General features: G+C 37.8%; 1 protein-coding gene across 1 annotated transcript in view; it reads left to right on the plus strand.

Annotated features, from left to right (window-relative positions):
* Positions 1-20,774, plus strand: part of mtor (mechanistic target of rapamycin kinase) — a 277,311-nt gene that overhangs the window by 201,036 nt on the left and 55,501 nt on the right. Inside the window, exons 40-47 of the mRNA XM_039678643.2 lie at positions 64-164; positions 2,811-2,907; positions 3,345-3,443; positions 5,118-5,240; positions 8,134-8,316; positions 11,166-11,300; positions 11,769-11,943; positions 12,338-12,473. Of these exons, the coding sequence (XP_039534577.1) occupies positions 64-164; positions 2,811-2,907; positions 3,345-3,443; positions 5,118-5,240; positions 8,134-8,316; positions 11,166-11,300; positions 11,769-11,943; positions 12,338-12,473 (1,049 nt within the window). The remainder of the gene's footprint in view (positions 1-63; positions 165-2,810; positions 2,908-3,344; positions 3,444-5,117; positions 5,241-8,133; positions 8,317-11,165; positions 11,301-11,768; positions 11,944-12,337; positions 12,474-20,774) is intronic.

Genomic DNA, 20,774 nt, shown 5'->3' on the forward strand with positions numbered 1-20,774 from the left:
TATTTTTATTTATGTTGGCATTCATGTAGTTAATGGTTGAATCCTATGATTTGTATGTTTCAGGATTTGTCCAAGACTCTTCTTCTGTATACAGTACCTGCAGTGCAAGGATTCTTCAGATCTATCTCACTCTCACGTGGAAATAACTTACAGGACACTTTGAGGTAAGTCAGCACCTATGGTGCTTTTCCACTGCTGGTACAGCTCAGTACGGTTCGGCTCGGCATGGCACGGTTCGGCTCGCTTCACTTTTCACTGCATGGTACGACTCGGCTCAGCACGCCAAGGCTCGGTTTGCTTTTCCACTGCAGTTAGTACCGCAAAGTGGGGCGGGATTATAGTCTGACCGTTATAGTTTATCCACTCCTCGGCAAACAAAAAGAGGAACGTCTCACTTCGTCCACTGACCACGATTCAGTCATTTTTTTTGGAAGTTTTCTTTCTTTTTTTCTTTTTTCTTTTTTTCAAGCAAGTAGTTTTAAAACAGGTGGTACAGCGGTGGATGTTACTGGCTATTTAAATTTATCAGGTTTGATGTCTCGCAAATACAATGACGCTGGTAGTGACGATTCTGTCTGTCCTGCACCATCTGCAGTGTGTTCACGTCACATTTTAATATCAGTATGGTACACTCGGTACCATGCAGTGGAAAAGCGCCATTAGTAGTCTAGGCGACACTACATTCCTGTATGTATATTTCTGAGTCTGTTTAGAGGCTGCAATCTTGTTTTAAACTGTGCTGAAACACTACAGTTTTCACTTAGACCAGGGGTGCCCAATCTTGTTCATTGAAATCTACCTTCCTGCACAGTTCAGTCCCTGCAATGATCAAACACAACTGAACCAGCTATTTAAGAGTGTGTTCACACTTGTAGTTCGGTTCTCTTGGTTTGTTTGGCCCGATTTATATATTTCACCACAAAACTTACCGAACATCCAAAACAATGATGTGTGCTGGGCTTAATGCACTCATTGTATGTGCATAGCCCGCATATGCTGGTATTTTGACCGTCTGAGAACTCGTGAAGAGCTTATAAAATGTGTAAAGGAATCCCTGTCACACACATAAACGAAGATCTGCTGCGTTCTTAATTTTTAGATGACACTTCTAAATCCTTTACCAAATTAAAACTTAAATTAGCACACACATTATTTGTATTATTCTTTCTTTTGTGTATTTGCTTGTTCACCTGACAATTCACGGCATTTATGACAGCGTATTGACTATGTACTGTCTCCTGCAACCAAAAGGAAGAGATGAAAATGGGTAAATGTAAATTCAATAATTGTAAAAGTTGTGTGTGATATGTATCGTCTATGATGATATCGCAATTATTATTATTTTAACTATGCAAGAGTTTGTCACTCGTGCTTTCGTGTGACGTACAATGCAGTTTTAGTTTTTTAGTAACTGAATCGTATCCGCGTTTTGAACTAATCAGTTTAATTAATGATTCAATGACCCATTCAATAAAGATGGTCACTTGCTTCGTTCCTGAATAAATCAGCCGTTTGAAAGAATCGGTTGAATGAATGACTCACTCATTAAGACAGTGACTTGCTGCCATCTACTGTTTCATATTTATAGTTTCATATTTTATTTTCATATTTAAAGTACCTTTTAATTAAAAAGTTTAAATTAGAAATGATTATATATTTAAATACTGAATTTTGGACTGTAAAGATGGATTTTGTTGATAATGTTTCATTTGATTGGTAACAGCCTTGTACTGTGTTGTTATTGTAATTGAATTGAATTTGAATGTTAGAATTTGACATAAAGGTGATGTATACATATAATAAGTTAATTTACCTTAAGTTAATTAATAAGTTAATTAATAAGAAATTACCTTATATAGGTAATGCCCCAAGAAATCAATTTAGGGTTGCAAAAAATATTGCCCTTTAATAAAAAAAAAGTTAATTTCTGTCACTGCTGTGAACTGACCATTGCATAGTATATGAATATTATGAATGGTTTTGCATCAGCTGTCCACAATGTCCTTTGATGGAGTCTAAATCCTGACTCTCATAAATGACATTTATCAACAAAAATAGCTCATTGAATATTTTATACAGAAAAGGAATGGAATTTGAAATGGGCGTATAATTAACAAGGATTAAGTTATAGTTTCTTGATGAGTGGTTAAAGTAACCATTAAATCAACTTGGACAATTCTTATGCCTTCATAATCTTTAATCAAAATGACTTCCCCTTCCCCCTCCAAGGACATCTCTTCTCTTTTGACGTGTTCTTCTGCACAAGGGCAGAACACTCCCCTCCAGCAACCTGTCACTCACATGAGATCACAGCAGTGGCAGATGATTTCAAGATTTCAATGTTCCAGTCAATTCCCAATGAACAAAATTAAATTCCACATTTTTTTTTCTCATTTCAGAAGCTATTTTACTTGGATATACATTACAATAGGGAAGAAAAGAAAAATGCTACTTCCTTTTCATGCCAACTTAAATAACTGCCAGCATGAATGTCCTCGGAACGTATCCTAAGAATATAGTTCATTGTATTGAGAATTGAGAAGAGTTCTAAAACTACAGCAACCACCTTTTTTATATAGTTTAGTGGGCATTTTGACGCTGTAATTTTTTTTGGGTTTTTCTTGACCCATAGGAGTGAGAGAATGAAACTGCACTTGTGGGATGATATGAGATGCTTTCTCTAATTATGCAGCAATATATACTTCTGTAGAGCACCAAACAAAAAATAATTGAAATATATTGAATTCAAATACAATTCATGGAGTAATTTCAGACTGTGTATGACCATGCCTTTGTTCCTTTACATTTAGAGTCCTGACCTTATGGTTTGATTATGGTCACTGGCCTGAGGTGAATGAAGCTCTAGTTGAAGGTATTAAGACCATTCAAATAGACACCTGGTTACAGGTAAGACCATTTCCAGCTTTCTATACATAAGTTTTCTATACATTTTGCAACAAAAATGCTCATAAGTTTAATAATTAAAATCTATTACCATTGGCAGCAGCACTTTGTGTTCAAATGTGTTTTTTTCAGATTTGATCAGATTTGTAGATCTGCACATATCTAGCTAAATGTATTGGGTTTTGTGCTTAAAATAAGTAAGATCAATTTGGTAATGAGGTAAGAAAGAAAAACGCAATTTATGAAGTCTTAATACTTTGCACAGTTTTGCTTCCCAAACAAATGTATGTTAATTTAAAGGATTTTTGCATATTTTTACTGGAAAACAAGGCAAAAATACTGATATTAAAGAAAATTGCTTAACGGCAGTTGCTTAATTGCTTAATTTAGCTTAAAATCGCTGCAAAAAGAACATATATTATCTTCCTCCTTGCAATCAGGTCATCCCTCAACTGATAGCACGAATTGATACCCCACGTGCTCTGGTGGGACGTCTTATTCACCAGCTACTCACCGACATTGGCCGCTACCACCCCCAGGTATACATAAAAATGAGTAATGATCACTATGCATTTGTTAGAGTAATGCACATAGAAGCTCCCTCTCCATGAAAGGCACATTTTTATCATCTTACATCTTCTTATTTAAAAAGAAATCTGGTGAAAACCTGTTAATTGGACCGTTAGAAGTACTATGTTGGGAAGCTACATACTGTTGAATAGAGATCTGATACACTTTACACATTCACAGTGATACCCAGTGCAGTCGGTTACATTAGATGATGTAAGGGAAAGTATTGCAGTATTTCATTACTGCATATAGCAAAAAAATAAATATTTTCACATAATTCAAGAAGAGTTTTTTGTTGTTGACTGTAGTTTGTGTACTTGATAGTTTTCTGTCATTTAAAAACATAAGCAAAACCAAAGCTCCAGATTATGTTGGACAAGTTTATTTCCTTGCTCTTTGTTATTAAGGTATTTTAAAGGTATTTTATTCACATACACTGCCAGTCATAAGTTTGGACTAATTCAAATTTGTTTCTCATGATGGCCGCCTTTTGACATCTGAAATATGTGAATTTACATTTACTTTGAATTTATTAATTTACCAGACACTTTTACCCATAGCTAACAATATAAGGTGTCTAAAATAGTAGGATTTAGGAAATTGTGATATTATTTATATGATATTATATATTATTATTTCTAGTCAGCAGGATGCAGTTAAAGTATTGGTTCACTCCAGAATTAAAATTTATGATGATCGCTCGCCCATGATCTCTATCTTTCCTAAAAACATTATATCCTGGCATGACAATAAGTGCCTCCGGAATATGAACAAGTTAACGAAGTCTCTGACAGTCCAAGAAAATCAATATTAGAATTTACAAGCAAGTTTTCCAGTTTGGGTGCCACTCTCCTAATATTTAAATGTCCGCCAAACAGTCCTTTAACTTTACATCGAGGATCCCACACAGTTCAAGCCTGATTAAGCGTTTGGGAAAACTTTGCGTTGCAAGGTCAGTTGGTTATTAAAGATAACAAGATTTCTGGCTGACCTGGTTGGCATTATTATTAGTGATCCTAGCTGGATGGTGAAACTTAATTGTACCATCACAGTAGCTGGGAAGACACGAAGTTCTGTCTTCACAACCATGCAATTGTCTACATTAAATGAAAATGTATGCTGTGTGTTATTATCAGCATACATGTAGCAATTGTGGGGGAAACCATTTCCCTGTATAATAAGTCCCAGCAATGTTGTGTGTATGGAGATAAGGAGGTTAAGGTGATGTGGTTCTGGAGAAATTGCTTGACCTGCTTTTAGTTTAATTAGACAAACATACAATAAGTTTATGTCTATGTGTGAATTTCTTTACAATACTGGCATTTTTGTCAGGAAAAAAAAAGTATCTGCACACATGGGAATTCATTCAATGCTGTTTTAAAAGCTCAGAAAAATTCAGAGACGAAAACTCAAGACATTTGACAGAATGCAGATTTGGAATCTAGACAAGGAACCTAAAATGTTACACCTATATGTTATTTTATAGTTGTGATGACTTATTATTCTAAAATGTGATAAATAGTCATGACAAAGATTGAGTAGGTGTGCTCAAACTTTTTACTGGTAGTGTGCATGAATCATATGGCCTGTGACCTTTGTTAGCAGCAGTTTGTTTCATAGGCTTTCTGTTTGCACACTTAAAGGCTTTGATTTATCCACTTACTGTGGCCTCCAAGTCCACCACCACTGCCCGCCACAATGCAGCCAACAAGATCCTGAAGAACATGTGTGAGCACTGCAACACCCTGGTCCAGCAAGCCATTATGGTACGAGTGCACATTCAGTTTGACTGTCTGAATAATAAATGTTTTATTAGGTACACACTGGCCCTTGGCTATGTTTCTCTTCCTCTTGGTTGCTTTTGCTCGCTCAGACAACCTTTATAGAATTAGCTATAAGAGTGAGCTAGAGGTTTGCATTAACAGAATTTGAGATTTTTTTTTTATAAACTATTCAAACTCACTCTCAGACTTGTACTTTCACTCATCTCGTCACTTGCATTCTCCACTGCCTGCGTCGTCACTTACACTTAACACAAATAAACCGAAAATATTTATCCAACAATTTGATTGGATTGCCAGTGGGGCCAAGAAGCTGAGATGGATAAATGATTAAATGGTTATATATGAATAAAATGAGACAGACTATAACTTATTATCTTTTATTTTATTTTATTATATTTATTTATTTTTCATACAGTATTTTTGTTTCTGCTTGTGGCTTGTCTCTTGTGTTTATTGCAGGAATATAATACATGTCATTCCATCAACAAATTTCTCAAAGAACATAAGCATATCCTGCATATGAGTAAAAACAAAGCTGAGGGGGTTTCCAGAGCATTATTCCTGTTCTTTGGACATTCAGCCTTCAGTTACTTGGCCATTGCCTTGGTCTTGTTACACAGTAACAAAATTCTCTTCAGCTGCCCACAGTATTTTGGGCAGTTGAACAGAACCAATGACATTTGAGTGTTCCACACACGACTTGCTGTCTCTTTTCAAACCCACCATGAATGAATTCTGTGAAATATATATATATATATATATATATATATATATATATATATATATATATATATATATAGTATATTTATACTCAGAAATATTTATTTTTGAAATGCTCATTTAAGAAATGCTCATTTAAAGATCAGAATGTGTTTGCAGATTTGGAATCTAGACAAAAAAAAAATAGATATATCACACCTACAGTACCATTTGTTTTATTTCATATTTGTGAGGACTTAGTATTCTAAAATGTGATAAATAGTCATGACACCTATTTTAATGGCACATGACTCAAGGTATATAAACCAAAAACAATAATGATATAAAAAAATATTAAAGGAACTTTCACTTTACTGCTAGTCAGAGTTTATTTATATAACACCATTTATACAGCAGCAGCTCACCAACATGCTTTACAACACATCATTAAACACATCAACCAGAATACCATAAAGAAAAAATGAAAACAAATAATAAAACAAGAAATAATATCTACAGTGAAAATAAATGTATAAAAAGTCATGATCATAAAACTCATATAATGATTAGAATGTATAAGCCCACTGGCAGAAATAAGTCAGAAACCACATAGCTGGTCCACATCAAGTATTTATAGAAGCCGAATGGCCCAGTAGTCGTACTCAAAGTATTCACAATATTTTTTAATCATTTAAGGAACTTTGAAAACCAGTCAGAAGTAGTGAGCACTAATCTTGTGGTGATTGAAGTGGTGCATTCTCCAATAAAGAATGCAGTAAAATAATAAAATAAAAAAAATAAAAATAAAAAAATAAGAAATAATGCAACCAATTGTATATTACATTTAATCTGTCTTAAAGGGAAACTCTACCCATTTGCATTAAGATTTCAATTGTTAAAAACCCAGTCATACTATTGAATGGTCGTGCAACACTCTCGTTTTCCCCTGAGACGAGAGAAATCCGCTATTTACCTTTTTCCCTTCCAGTGTAAAGGGTGGGGGGGGGGGGGGATTTCTGTAAAGACTACAAGCACTACTGTAGTTCCCACCCTTTCAAACCCGCCCATAAGGGGTTGGACCTAATCTCTGACCTATCACAGATCAGTGCCAGTGCGTTAGATTAAGTTTTCACCGGCAGAAACTTTTTGAAAATATGGATGAAGGTGCTGAATACGCAGACGGATGCATTATGGATAGGGTTGGGTACCAAAATGCATATATTAAATTATAAATATATGATACTATTCTAATACAAATATGACCAACTTTCAATACATATTCATGTCTCCACCGGTGGAATTACCTTTTAATTAGCGATTTTAACAAATAGCGATTTTATTTTTATATAAAATGTTTTTATTAAACATTAAATGTTGTGTTTGTGTTTCCAAAATCACAGATTTCCCTATTAAAGACGCTACATTTAGTTTAATTTTGTTTGTAATTTAATTCCATTTAGTTAAGTCACACATGTACTATTGCCTCCACTGCCACATTTTTTGACAATGTAAAGTAAAACAGACTATAAACTATGGCCCACAGTGCTAATGTGTAAGTGATATAATAACCTTAAGACAATATAAAAATGAATACCATTCTGTCAAATTGTTTATTTTATGTATTCAAGATAGTAAAGGAGTGGCATCATAACAAAATCATAATAAATAACCTAATGTCTAAACACAAGGAGCTGCAAATAATAAATCAATATAACTTTTAATTATTGTATATCTGCAATAAAAAGTGTAAACACAGCGTATAATTATGTATTGGGGAAAAGTACACAAACAGCAATGATTGTTTAAATAAATGAGACAAATCCCACTATGCATTGATATACTGTAAGTTGGTGTTGCAGTCAGTGGAAAATGCAGGTTGTGATTATAAGTGACGTCACTGGCAGAGGAAGCGCAAGTCTGAGAGTGCAAGTTCAAGTCAGCAGCCAGACCCTTCTCAAACTCGCAGATCCTCTAGAGAATGAGACTTAGAAAGAGAAAAAGCTTGTCTGACAACATGGTAAATAACAACACTCGCTAAGGTACAGTATAAGCAGTGGTAAGCAATGCTTTTAAGGCAGAGCTTAGCCAAGGGTCAATTATGATCCAAAACATCTGCTAAAAGCGAAAATAGTCTTAGTAGAAGAACCACATGACTCCTGTTTCTGTCCATGTTCAGGTAAGTGAGGAGCTGATCAGGGTGGCTATTCTGTGGCATGAAATGTGGCACGAAGGGCTGGAGGAGGCATCACGTCTGTACTTTGGAGAGAGGAATGTCAAGGGAATGTTTGCCGTCCTGGAGCCCCTTCATGCCATGATGGAGAGAGGGCCACAAACTTTGAAAGAAACGTCCTTTAATCAGGTAAAAATGCACATACTTCACAAAAGAATATCATTCAAAATGTAAGAGAGTTGAGAAGATACAACCTTTATGTGCTTAATGTACTAATTAATTATTTTACCTCAGTTAATGGATGTTTTGAGTTTACAACAGTAATAAAACCACTGTAACACATGACTTCTTGTGCATATACATTAATCTTCAGTAAAATGTTTCCATTTTTCACAAAATGTGTTCTTTCTTAGCCTATCATTGAAAAAGATCCACTAGATGCAAAATCATTTTTTTAAATATAATTTCAAATATTTATTACCATTGTTTCCCACGGTCATGGAAAACCTGGATTACTACAATATTGTGGAATTGTAAAATTGTGATTTCCAGACCTGGAAAAGTTATTGAAAAGAATAAAATAGAATCTTAATTTTTTTGTTGGTATTATATTTTTATTTAGAATGCTTTGTCCTAAAATATTGAATCAGAGTGCAGCACTAAATTAAAAACACAGTGAAAATTGGTTTGCGGTGTAATTATTCTCAGTGTAGTTGTCAATAATCTTAAATAATAATAATTATAATAATTCATTACTTTTATATAGCGCTTTTCTCAGCACTCAAAGCGCTTTACATAGAGGGGGGAATCTCCTCAACCACCACCAGTGTGCAGCATCCACCTGGATGATGCGACGGCAGCCATAGTGCGCCAGAACGCTCACCACACACCAGCTTACTGGTGGAGAGGAGACAGTGATGAAGCCAATTGGTATATATGGGGATGATTAGGAGGCCATGATGGACAGAGGCCACTGGGCAAATTTGGCCAGGATGCCGGGGTTACACCCCTACTCTTTCGAAAGACATCCGGGGATTTTTTAATGACCACAGAGAGTCAGGACCTCGGTTTAACGTCTCATCCGAAGGACGGATCCACTGTTAAAGGGATACTCAAAAGTTTTTTTTTTCATATTAAACTGTTATTCACTTAACTAAGACGAGTTGATACATACCTCTCTCATCTCAGTGCGTGCACTCAATTGTTCTGGCGCGTGAGACACTTTGATCACACTTAACTAGCCCAGTTCATTCAATATCAGCCAAGCAGAGAAGCGACCAAACACCTCCACGTTTTCCCTATTTAAATACAGTTACACGAGTAGTGTTACTCGACCAAGAATGATGACACAAAATAAAACGTTGCACATTTCTAAGCATGTAAAGTGGATAACTATAATGTATGGCGGAATACCAGAGCAAGTGCATGGGAGCACTTCGACACGGCGTAGTAATATCATCACTCGTGAAAAATCCTCTCCCTCTCCGAAATGATGATATTACTGCGCAGAGTCCATATATATATATATATATATATATATATATATATATATATATATATGCCGAGTCAAAGTGCTTCCAATCACTTGCTGTGGTATTTCACTATACGTTCTATTCTAAGCGCAACGTTTTATTTTGTGTCACCGACCTAGGTCGAGTTACACTACTCGTGTAACTGTATTTAAATAGGGAAAACGTGGAGGTGTTTGGTCGCTTCTCTGCTTGGCCCATATTGAATGAACTGGGCTAAGTTAAGTGCAATCAAAGTGTCTTGCTCGCCAGAGCGATTAAGTGCACGTACTGAGACGAGAGAGGTATGTATCAACTCGTCTTAGTTAAGGGAATAACATAGTTTAATATGAAAAAAACGGTGGAGTATCCCTTTAAGATGCTGTCTAATCTATAGCCAAACAAGGTTGAGAACCATAGACATACTGTAGATCAATCTGCAAAAGCTGCATCAACCTTGTAAACTTTTTTTTTTTGTAACGTAAAGCAATCTAAGTTGCCATGCAACATTAATTATACGGTAAAATCAATTCATAATTGTAATTATATATAATATATAAAAAGTTGTAATTATATATAATATAGAAAATGTACTGGGACCTGTACTACTTGGAATTATATATAATATAGAAAAAGAAAAGGACAATTCAATATATATATATATATTGAATTGTCCTTTTCTTTTTCTTTCTCTTAACTACTTATCTGTGTATTCTTTTGATTAGAATGACCATTTTCTTCGGTGTAAGCCACTTTCATTCCATATATAAATGTTAACGAGTCGACTTTCATTCCACAGAAGAAAGTCCTTTACTGAAAATAAAGATGCTGACCTGCATCACTTTTTTTTTTCTTTTTTTTTTACCAGACTTTATATATTTTTTATTTTATTATATCATGTATATCTGGCAGTGTTGATAAGATGTCAGATGTGAAATCGTATAAAAGTGGTGTGCTTTTAAAATTAACCTCTTGTTTCTGCCAGTAATAAAAGAAACCAAGGCAATGTAAATTTTTGAATTGGATAGTTTGTGTAACTTCAGCTATTATTTGGTCTTGTGGAATATATTTAAACAAATGTTACATGAAATTGCTTATTCTTGGTGGTACTAAATAAAATAAAAAGTATGACCCCATTATTATTTTTTAAATTACAAAACAGCTTACATATTCTGCAACAAGTATTCAAACTTGTGAGTGCAACTGCATATTTTTACTAAAACATTTTAATAAAAAATTCCACGCAAGGACTTAAGTGAACATCTTTTTCATTGATTCCATGAAGTGGGCAGTTTAAAGGGATTCCCACAAATGAACTGAACGTCTCGGTTGCGCTTGCAACCCTCGTTCCCTAAAGGAGGGAACCGAGACATAGTCGAGACATAGTCGACTGAGGCGGAGATGGTACAGGGAAGTCACTGCTATTCCACAGGACCACTGGGAAGGCGTAACAGGATTTTTAATAGGGATGCACCGATACCTTTTTTTTTTTTTTTCAGAATCATTTTATAACTGTGGCTGTTGTTTCAGGCTTATGGCCGAGACCTGATGGAGGCGCAGGATTGGTGCAGAAAGTACATGCGATCAGGAAACGTGAAGGACCTGACGCAGGCCTGGGACCTGTACTACCACGTGTTCCGCAGGATCTCCAAACAGCTGCCACAGGTCTGCCAACAGTTGTTTTCTAATGACGTAGTGCTCAGAATAATCATTAGATCATCTATATCAGCCAGCAGCGATATCATAAATCATAATCATATAAAAACTTTTTTACTCCTGTACACACACCATGAGAGATATAGTTTTCATAGTCTATAATGAAGCGGTTGGGTGTTTTGAGACGTTCACTAAAAAAAATTCACTAGCAGGTGAACAATAAAAAGGGATATTCAGAATGTGGCTTTCATAACGACAGATTTTATTTTTTATTTATTTATTTTTTTTTACCAGACTTTATATATTTTTTATTTTATTATATCATGTATATCTGGCTGTTGATAAGATGTCAGATGTGAAATCGTATAAAAGTGGTGTACTTTTAAAATTAACCTCTTGTTTCTGCCAGGATATAATTATGTTTGTTCATAAAAGTGTTAAAAGTTTAAACATTCTTGCATATTGCTTTGTCCACAGCTCACCTCTCTAGAGCTTCAGTACGTCTCACCTAAACTGCTTATGTGTCGTGATCTGGAGTTGGCTGTGCCCGGAACATATGACCCCAATCAGCCAATAATACGTATCCAGTCCATTGCTCCCTCACTGCAGGTTATCACCTCCAAACAGCGGCCACGCAAACTCACCATCATGGGTAAGAGCCAAAAAAAAATTCAGTTTTGCATAGGCTGTAAATTTGGTTAATACTAGGGGAAAAGAAAATGAACAAAAGACACAAATACACAGTTTTACATCTCATTAGGCTCATGGCTTGCTCTGAGCAATGGCCAACCATACTGTCAGTTTGTCTGACAGCAAGCATATCTTTCAAAACTGCCTGTTTAATATAAAATGCACTTATATTCACATACATTTCAATGCAAAAATAAAACAAAAATGAAAGCAGAGTAAAGTAAAGATACATGAGACATAATTTATGAGGGTTTTTTTTTTCCATACACATGCTATAAACTTGGTTTTAAATGAGAAGTTGGAGTTGAGTTTGATATGGAGAAACAAAAGCTTTCTCTGTTCTCTGCACACTGTAGGTAGCAACGGTCATGAGTTCATGTTCCTGCTGAAGGGCCATGAAGATCTACGGCAAGACGAGAGGGTCATGCAGCTTTTTGGCTTAGTGAACACTCTACTGGCTAATGACCCAGCCTCCTTGCGCAAGAATCTAAGGCAAGCCTCTTGCATTCATGCAATCAGAGCATCTTATACAGTGTCATTCTTTAAAACAATTTATATCAAGCAAATAAGACACAGCTAAAGCAAATAATATATTGATATTGATCTTCATTGATAATCTCACATTATTTATTTTCTCTGAAATGGCTTAATAAGATGATTTTGGTTTTTTGTGGAATCACCAATTGACGTTGTCAAGTAGATTCAGGAGTGGATCCAGAATTTTTGATGTAAGATGTGTGATAGGGTACAAATTAGTAGTCGACTGATTTGCAGTATTATATATCGGCCACCATTTAATCACAGCATTTTTAATCATTGACACATATGCAGACATCTTACTTCCCTTGAGGAAGATGAGATATATATTTCAAAAGACAAAATAATAACAATTTACACAGATAATCATGTTCAAAGTTAACATCATAATGTAGTGTTGCCTGCTTGAACATGCATGAATGAATGTTCACATTTTGTAATAGTTGTGTAAAAGTCCCTCAATTGTCCTAAGTATGAAAAGCTGGATCTCATCATCAATGCCAATGCAGGCTTCAGATAGTGGGCAACTTCACTACTCAGTGCAAAGCAAGGACTCAATCATTGATCATCGAGGCAGCTGCACATCATAATAAAAGAAACCAAGGCAATGTAAATTTTTGAATTGGATAGTTTGTGTAACTTCAGCTATTATTTGGTCTTGTGGAATATATTTAAACAAATGTTACATAAAATGGCTTATTCATGGTGGTACTAAATAAAATAAAAAGTATGACCCCATTATTATTTTTTAAATTACAAAACAGCTTACAGATTCTGCAACAAGTATTCAAACTTGTGAGTGCAACTGCATATTTTCACTAAAACATTTTAATAAAAAATTCCACGCAAGGACTTAAGTGAACATCTTTTGCATTGATTCCATGAAGTGGGCAGTTTAAAGGGATTCCCACAAATGAACTGAACGTCTCCGTTGCGTTTGCAACCCTCGTTCCCTAAAGGAGGGAACCGAGACATAGTCGACTGAGGCGGAGATGGTACAGGGAAGTCACTCCTGTTCCACAGGACCACTGGGAAGGCGTAACAGGATTTTTAATAGGGATGCACTGATACCTTTTTTTTTTTTTTTCAGAATCAATCCGATCCGATACCGATCCAAAACCAGCGCAGTTTTTTTTTTTATTATTAAAGTAGTTCTTCACTTTTAAAAAAAAACTTTTGCTGATAATTTACCCACCCCCATGTCATCCAAGATGTCCATGTCTTTTTTTCCTCAGTCGAAAAGAAATTAAGGTTTTTGATGAAAACATTCCAGGATTTTCTCCATATAATGGACTTCATTGGGAACCAAACGGTTCAAGGTCCAAATGAGAGTTTCAGTGCAGCTTCAAAGGGCTTTAAATGACACCAGACGATTATAAAGTTGACAGAGTATCAGATCGGTGCATCCCTAATTTTGAACTCGCTGCCTGTGGCTCAAGTGAGGTACTGCAGTCCAGTAGCACCAAGTCCCAAAAGGTTAAAGAGGCGGATTCAGTCTCTTCCTCCCCTCAGGAACCTGACTATAAATCGTGCTTCCCACGTATTTGTATCCACTGCATTATGATGTGCGTCAATACAGAGGCAATCAACATTTTGAGACAGCCCTCACTCCAATCCATTAGCAGGAAAGAAGCTCTGAAGTGATCGAACACTTTCAGGATCTCCTCAGGGAGAGAAGAATCAATTCAACAAAAAGGTTACACTTCTAAGGGGGAGCGTGCCTTATTTTGAGAGGGTGCTCTCACAGAAGTGATGGTCTCTACAGCATAAAAATTCTAGCGGTAGTAACCAGAACCTCCGCATCCCATTCTTTTTAGAACCAGACCTGGAACTCTCCAAGGTCTAAACGCAGGTGCCATCATGCCCCATCCCTGACAATGTACTCAGAGGAAAGAGTCAGGAAGTGCTGTCAAGAGGAGAGGTCTGTTTGGGCCAATAAGGGGCAACTAGTTAGGCCTGCTCCATCTCCTCCCTGCTTTAGCACAGTTGTGTGCAAGGCGGCTCACTGGCAATGCATTTTTGTGCGGCCCCGAAGTGGTCCCAAACAGTTGTACCGCTCGTCAGTGGCATGATAGAGCAGGCCAGAAGTAATAAGTGGAATGAAGCAACCTCAGACCACTACAAATTCGCTGAGTAGCGGTGTCGAGTAGCAAGGTGAACTGCAATCAACTCGAGGCAATGGATGCCAATGCAGTTGGAGGGCCGCCCAGACCTCCGTTACTGCATGCCCTCAGTGCTGAACCGGTCTTCATATGGAGGAAGCCGAGCGGCTGCATCTACCATATGCCCCAGGAGCCTCTGAAGAGTTTCAGTGGGACCCTTTCTCACTTCTATACAGCACTAACCATCCACACCCTCTTTTCCAGAGATGCGGTGGACTGAATCCATCTCCAAACTAGAAAAGAGATCCTCAGTCCGTGGACTAGTTTACTCTTTCCCAGTTGACCTGAGGACCCAACTGGCTATGGGTACTTGAAGGTTAGGACTTTGTACTGATAATTCACACCTTTCGAACGCACGAACACAGGATGGCCTGTGGTGTGGAATGATAGAGATCTGAAGTACATGTGTCTCAGGTCGAACGCTGCAGACAAATCTTGGGGACGGAGCATTTGGAAATGCATCTCTGTGTAACAAATTGAACGGAGGCTTTCGAAAAAGGGCACGTCTCAAATAACACAGGACCAAGATAGTCATGACTAGGGTTGGGTATCGGTTGGGTTTTATCCGATACCAGTACTTACTCTGTATTTTTTAAACGGTTCCGGTGCTTAAACGGTTCTTGAAACGATACTTAAGAAAACGAAACCGCACACACTTTGTCAAAAAATAATACCTTTTTATTTACAGGGCCAAACTAGACACAATATTAACTTAAATCTTTAAACAAAATAAATACAAGTAACATATGGTAATAATAATAAATAAACCAATATAAAATAAAAATTCACATTTACATAATATCAAAAGAAAAAATATTGTGTCAAACAATGTAATAATACTGGAGATTAATATATTACTACCAGGGAAATGTAATATCGACATGGCTACAGGTTCCCATGTTTTGTCTGCTTGAACCAGTCATGCAAGTTATCTGGTCATTGTACTAGTTACCCAGCGCTTAGCTTGGCGAGTTTGGTATTTCGCTCCCACTGCGTCTTAAGCCTAGTTCACACTACGTGATTTTAAGCCCGATTTAAGCCCGATTTGCAAATCGTTGAGTCGCCGACAAGTCAGGGTGTTATCGCGTGCAAATCGCGGGCGATTAGCGGACGATTAACGCTCGCCAATCCGTTAGTGTGAAAGAGCCAACAACGCACCAAAGACAGCTCGCAGACACCTCGCAGACAGGTCACCGAGCTCAGAAAAATATGTAGCATGCTAGATATCTCGAGCAGTCGCGCGACTCAATCTCAGTGATGTCATGAGTACAGCCAATCATAGGAACGCATGGGTTGAGGACACCAGGTAAATCTTACTTTTTCTTTTCTTTTTTGCATTTTTTTTTCTCAGAGCAGATCGTCGAGCAAACAGTGTGCAGCACTAGTTTCTGTCTGACGTCCATATTCGCGCGTTGTGTTCTTCTCTGCAGTTTCGCGTCATTTCTGGTTCGTTTTATTGCGTGGTTTTTCGTTCCAAAACATGGTTTCTAGACCAGATAGAATCGTGTTGTTGTCAACTCGTTATTTGTTTGATTATTTTCAGGATTTAGACCGTACAATAGTACTGAAACAGCTCTCATTGAGTCACAAATGATATGCTCTTATCATCCGATCGTGGTTGTATCTCTATGTAGTGCGTTGTTAACTCGTGTAGTGAGTTACCTCCTGTTGTGGATCAATCACGTTGTGTTGTGTGGTGTGAACAGCTAAACAACTTGAACACTCATGATTTCACTGAGAGCAAGTCATGTAGTGTGAACTGCACAGTTCAGCCCGACATTTTAAAATCATGTAGTGTGAACTAGGCTTTAGCTACGCAGCTTTGAGCTTTGAAACCTATGAAAGAGAACGTCTCTGGTTACTGGTATAACCCATGTTCTCTGAATAGGGAACGAGACGCTGTGTTCGCTGCCAAACCCCTGGCACTGCCAACAAACTTCATTTTTTTACAGAGAAATCTGAAGAGCAGATTATCCGCACGCTTAATAACGCTTGATAACGGCTCCCTGATACCCGCAAATTAGTTAAAATCTCCCGGAATCTAGAGCGAGCAAGCAAGATTGTGCATGTGAGGCAGAACAGGCAGTGCTCCAATAAACCATATAGTGCGCACACGGCGGAGAGAGTGAGAGACTTTGCAGGTGTGAGCCTCATAACACAGAGACTCAGGCCTGAAATCAGGCACCGAAATTTTCGTTTTTATTCGGTCTGGTTACTAAAGTTTACGTCAGAAACGGTTCCCTATTGGCACAGAGTCTCGGAACCCAACCCTAGTGCCATCCCAGGTCATGCTGAGAGTTAAGACTGATGTTCAGGGCTCCTTTGTTCACAGTTAGACAAAAAGGAAAGATCAGCCATGACAAATTGGCCAGACACCTTTCATTTCTGGAGCTTGGGCACACAGTATGGATGGAGACGACCTGTAGGTTTGACAAACTGGTTACGGTTTCTGGAAAGGTCCGCCAACCCAACAGCTACATTATCCAGTCTAACAGTAAGACCTATGCAAGGAACCGCCGTCACCTTCTATGGGTAGCTGAAACGGACGTTCCTATCACTACCATGTCAGTGCCCCAAACTCTCTTTAACCCCAAGCAAAGCCATCTGCTGCGGTGCCACATGACACACCTCTCTAGAGAGTACAATGAAGTATAGAAGCCGGCCCTCACATCGGCTGGAGGGAGTGTCTGCTTTGCGTCCTTCGCCAGTAGGTAGTAAGACTCCCTGGCGTGATCCCATTCAGTCGACGTTGAATGTGAACGACTGAAAGGGAACTGAATTTAAGTTTTTAATCATATATGGCCTTACATTGCTCACATTTGGCTGCTCCCTTTAAAGGGACACTCACCCATTTACATTAAGCATTGTATCTTTAGAAACCCAGTCATATTTTTGAATGGTCATGGTTTATTCCCTTATTTGGGAATTCCCTTATTTGGTTTATTCCCTTATTTCCCCTGAGATGGGAGAAATAAGGATTTAAGTGTTTTACTTCCTGATTATTATGCCGTAAAAATCGTCATTTTGCGTCATAATAAGCAGGAGGTCACATTTCATTGAAAAGTGTAGCGACTACAAACATTAGCTCATTATTATTCCAGGGGGTGGGACCCACTCAGCCTACAGGCCTATTACAGATCAGTGGGTGGGACTTCACTTGCAGAAACTGAAATCAATATCCGCCATCTTGTTTTTGGAAGCTAAGCTAACAAGTGCTGTGGAGATAGGAAGTATGACAATGACAGAAGAAACTAAACATGATATGGAAGAAGAGGATTTTGAAAGTCTGCTGCTCGAATCCGATGTTCGTGGCTATCTTTACGAGCCGCAATATAGTGAAGAGCAGCTGAAGCTCATGGAGGAGCAGGAGGGGGCTGCCTGTCTGTCAAAGAGCCCTGACTGGCTCGAGCTGAGGCGGACTGCTGTGCATGTGCTCTCGCTGCATGCTACGGCCTACTGACACGGATAAGAGTCCGTCTGCTGCAGAGAATTTCAACAATGGCAATTTCTCCTGGACGAAATGTCTGAATCAGACGAGCACATGGACGTTTGTGTTGTGATGTGAACCATCCTAGTTGAAGTGACTATAAAGATTAATGTTGAAATGGGTGAAATGCTCCTTCCCATTTCAACATTAATCTTTACTGAAAGTGGATTGAAAGTCATATATGTCAGAGGTCTCAAATTCGCGGCCCATTTTGTGGCCTCCTACTTGATGTTAAAGTTTAATGTTAGTGCGGCCCGTCGTTGCGTTTGCCGCGTTTTTTTTATTATTATTATTTTTATCCCTTATGGGCTACCATATATAGTCTCGTGACAGCTTACGGTGGGTTTGTTGTCAATAGTTGTCATAGACAACCACAGTACAAATATACTGCGCCTGGAAAAAATGAGCGCGTCGCTTCAATTATGAGCGCGCTGGGGGCTTGATGCGCGCCTACATTTGAAACGTACTTGAGCGTGCAAAATATGTGAGCGCGATATGTGAACAGGCCCAAGGCGAGCTACCACCACCAAATCAGGCCACAGCTACTGATAGCTCGCGAGCCACGTGTTGGATACCCCTGCTCTAAAACAATGTGAGAATAATCATTTTGAGCTTGTAATATGTGTTGTGTCTGAACGCGTTCAATGAACGATAGTTCATTGAACTCGTTCATATTTTGGGCGAACGTGAACTGAACGTAGCCTACTGTATTACTGCCTGATGAACGTTACAGTGAACTTCATTCTAGTGGCTGTGAACCGAGGAGCGAGGAGACGTCGAAAGATCATTTAAAAAGGTTTTATGAGGTCGGTGAAGATGGGAAAATCTTACATGTCTGTGCAAACTTTGCCCGTCGATAAAATAATTGTTATCTGTGGTTGTATATGGGCTGTGGCAATAATAATAGCCTTTTTCCTTTCGGAAAAAAAACATTCAATATAATAGTGTCCCAGATAGCAAACTGACATTGAATCAACGTGGAAACATGACATCGAAACGTTGATCTGACATTGTTTTGCTCATCGAATTAACGTTGAACCAACGTCAGACGCGTCATTCTTTCAAAACTAACGGAAAATCAACTTGAAATCAACGCGTTGTTTCAACGTTATGAAAGCAAACCAATTTTCGATTTTCATTTAGCTTTGAAGAATGCCGCGTCTGACGTTGGTTCAACGTTAATTCGATGAGCAAAATCAACGTTGTTTCAATGTCATGAGAGACGTCGTTTCCACGTTGATTCAATGTCAGTTTGCTGTCTGGGGTTGTATAGACCATTTCACAAGATGTAAACAACACTGGTCCAGAAACACTTCCTGTTTCAGTTTGTAACTGTTTTCTTTATTTCATATGTAAAGAAAACATCTTAAAGATGTTTGTTTAAGTTTTTGATTCAGTTTTAAATGTTCTGTTGGTTGTATTTTATCCCAGCTTTTATGTAGTGTTAAAAAACTGAAACAGGAACTGCTTCTGGACCAGTGTTGTTTACATCTTGTGAAATGGTCTATACTGTAAAGAAAATAAAAAGCAAAAATGACTATCATCACAAAGATGTTGTGTATAAGAAAAAGACAAAGAAAGTTTGTAAAATTAACTTCAACTGTCAGAAGGACAGCTCATAAAGAACCAATCATGTACAGAAAGGAATGTTTAAATTCAGAGGAACAGTTCAGAAGAAACGTTAATAATAAAGATTGAGAAGATTGGATCAGTTGTGCTCCATTTTTGGAATACTTAAATACATTCTTTTTTTTTTCTTTTTTGGAATACTTGATGCGGCCCAGCCTCACCCAGACTCTATCTCCAGCGGCCCCAGTTAATTTGAGTTTGAGACCCCTGATATATGTAGTCGAAATGTAGAAGAATTTTTGAATTTGGTGCCCTCTTGACCTAGCCTGGTTCAACCAGACTCTAGTACATTTCATTTTCACATAGAGTCTGGAACCGCTCCATTGAGAAACGTTTCCTTCCTTGTAGGCGGGTTCACTACTAAAGTTCAAATCTATTGGATCTGCCCAAAGTCACTCACGATCTGCCATAGCCAATCGCTAACGTGTGGTCGTGAGTGACGTATGTCACGCGCCGAAATGGCTGGAAACAACAAGTCCGAATGATCAGAGGATTAGGTTTACAATAGGATTTCAGTCAACGAGAGCTGCAGGTTTTGTTAATCTAGGAACAATTATTAATTCGAAATATATATTTGACACGAAGGACAGTGATATATTCAACGGTGGAAGCTGTGTCTAATCATTACAAATACGCCGCTATGGTCGTTTCTGATCTGCCGCAAATGCTGTAGCAGCTACAGTGAATGATCAGTCTGTCTCTATCTGCAGATGTGTAATAAACAACAATTTTTCATATTACGTCTTATTGTTTCTTAAATACCTTAATTATGGTCTTCAAAGTATGTGTTTGTACATTTTTAACAACTCCCACAATGCACCATAATGCACAGCTCTGCTACTCCGAAACACCCACTAATCCGGAACAGTGCAAACAGAGAAATCACTCTTCCGTCTACAAGGCTAATGTTAGCTGTCACCAGAGTTTAAAATTCATTTCACATAAAATTTCGAGTTAGTTGGCTGAGGCGAGCAGGAC

This window comes from Pimephales promelas, chromosome 14 (assembly GCF_988280905.1).
Source record: "Pimephales promelas chromosome 14, fPimPro1.hap1.1, whole genome shotgun sequence".
Classification (NCBI taxonomy): Eukaryota; Metazoa; Chordata; class Actinopteri; order Cypriniformes; family Leuciscidae; genus Pimephales; species Pimephales promelas.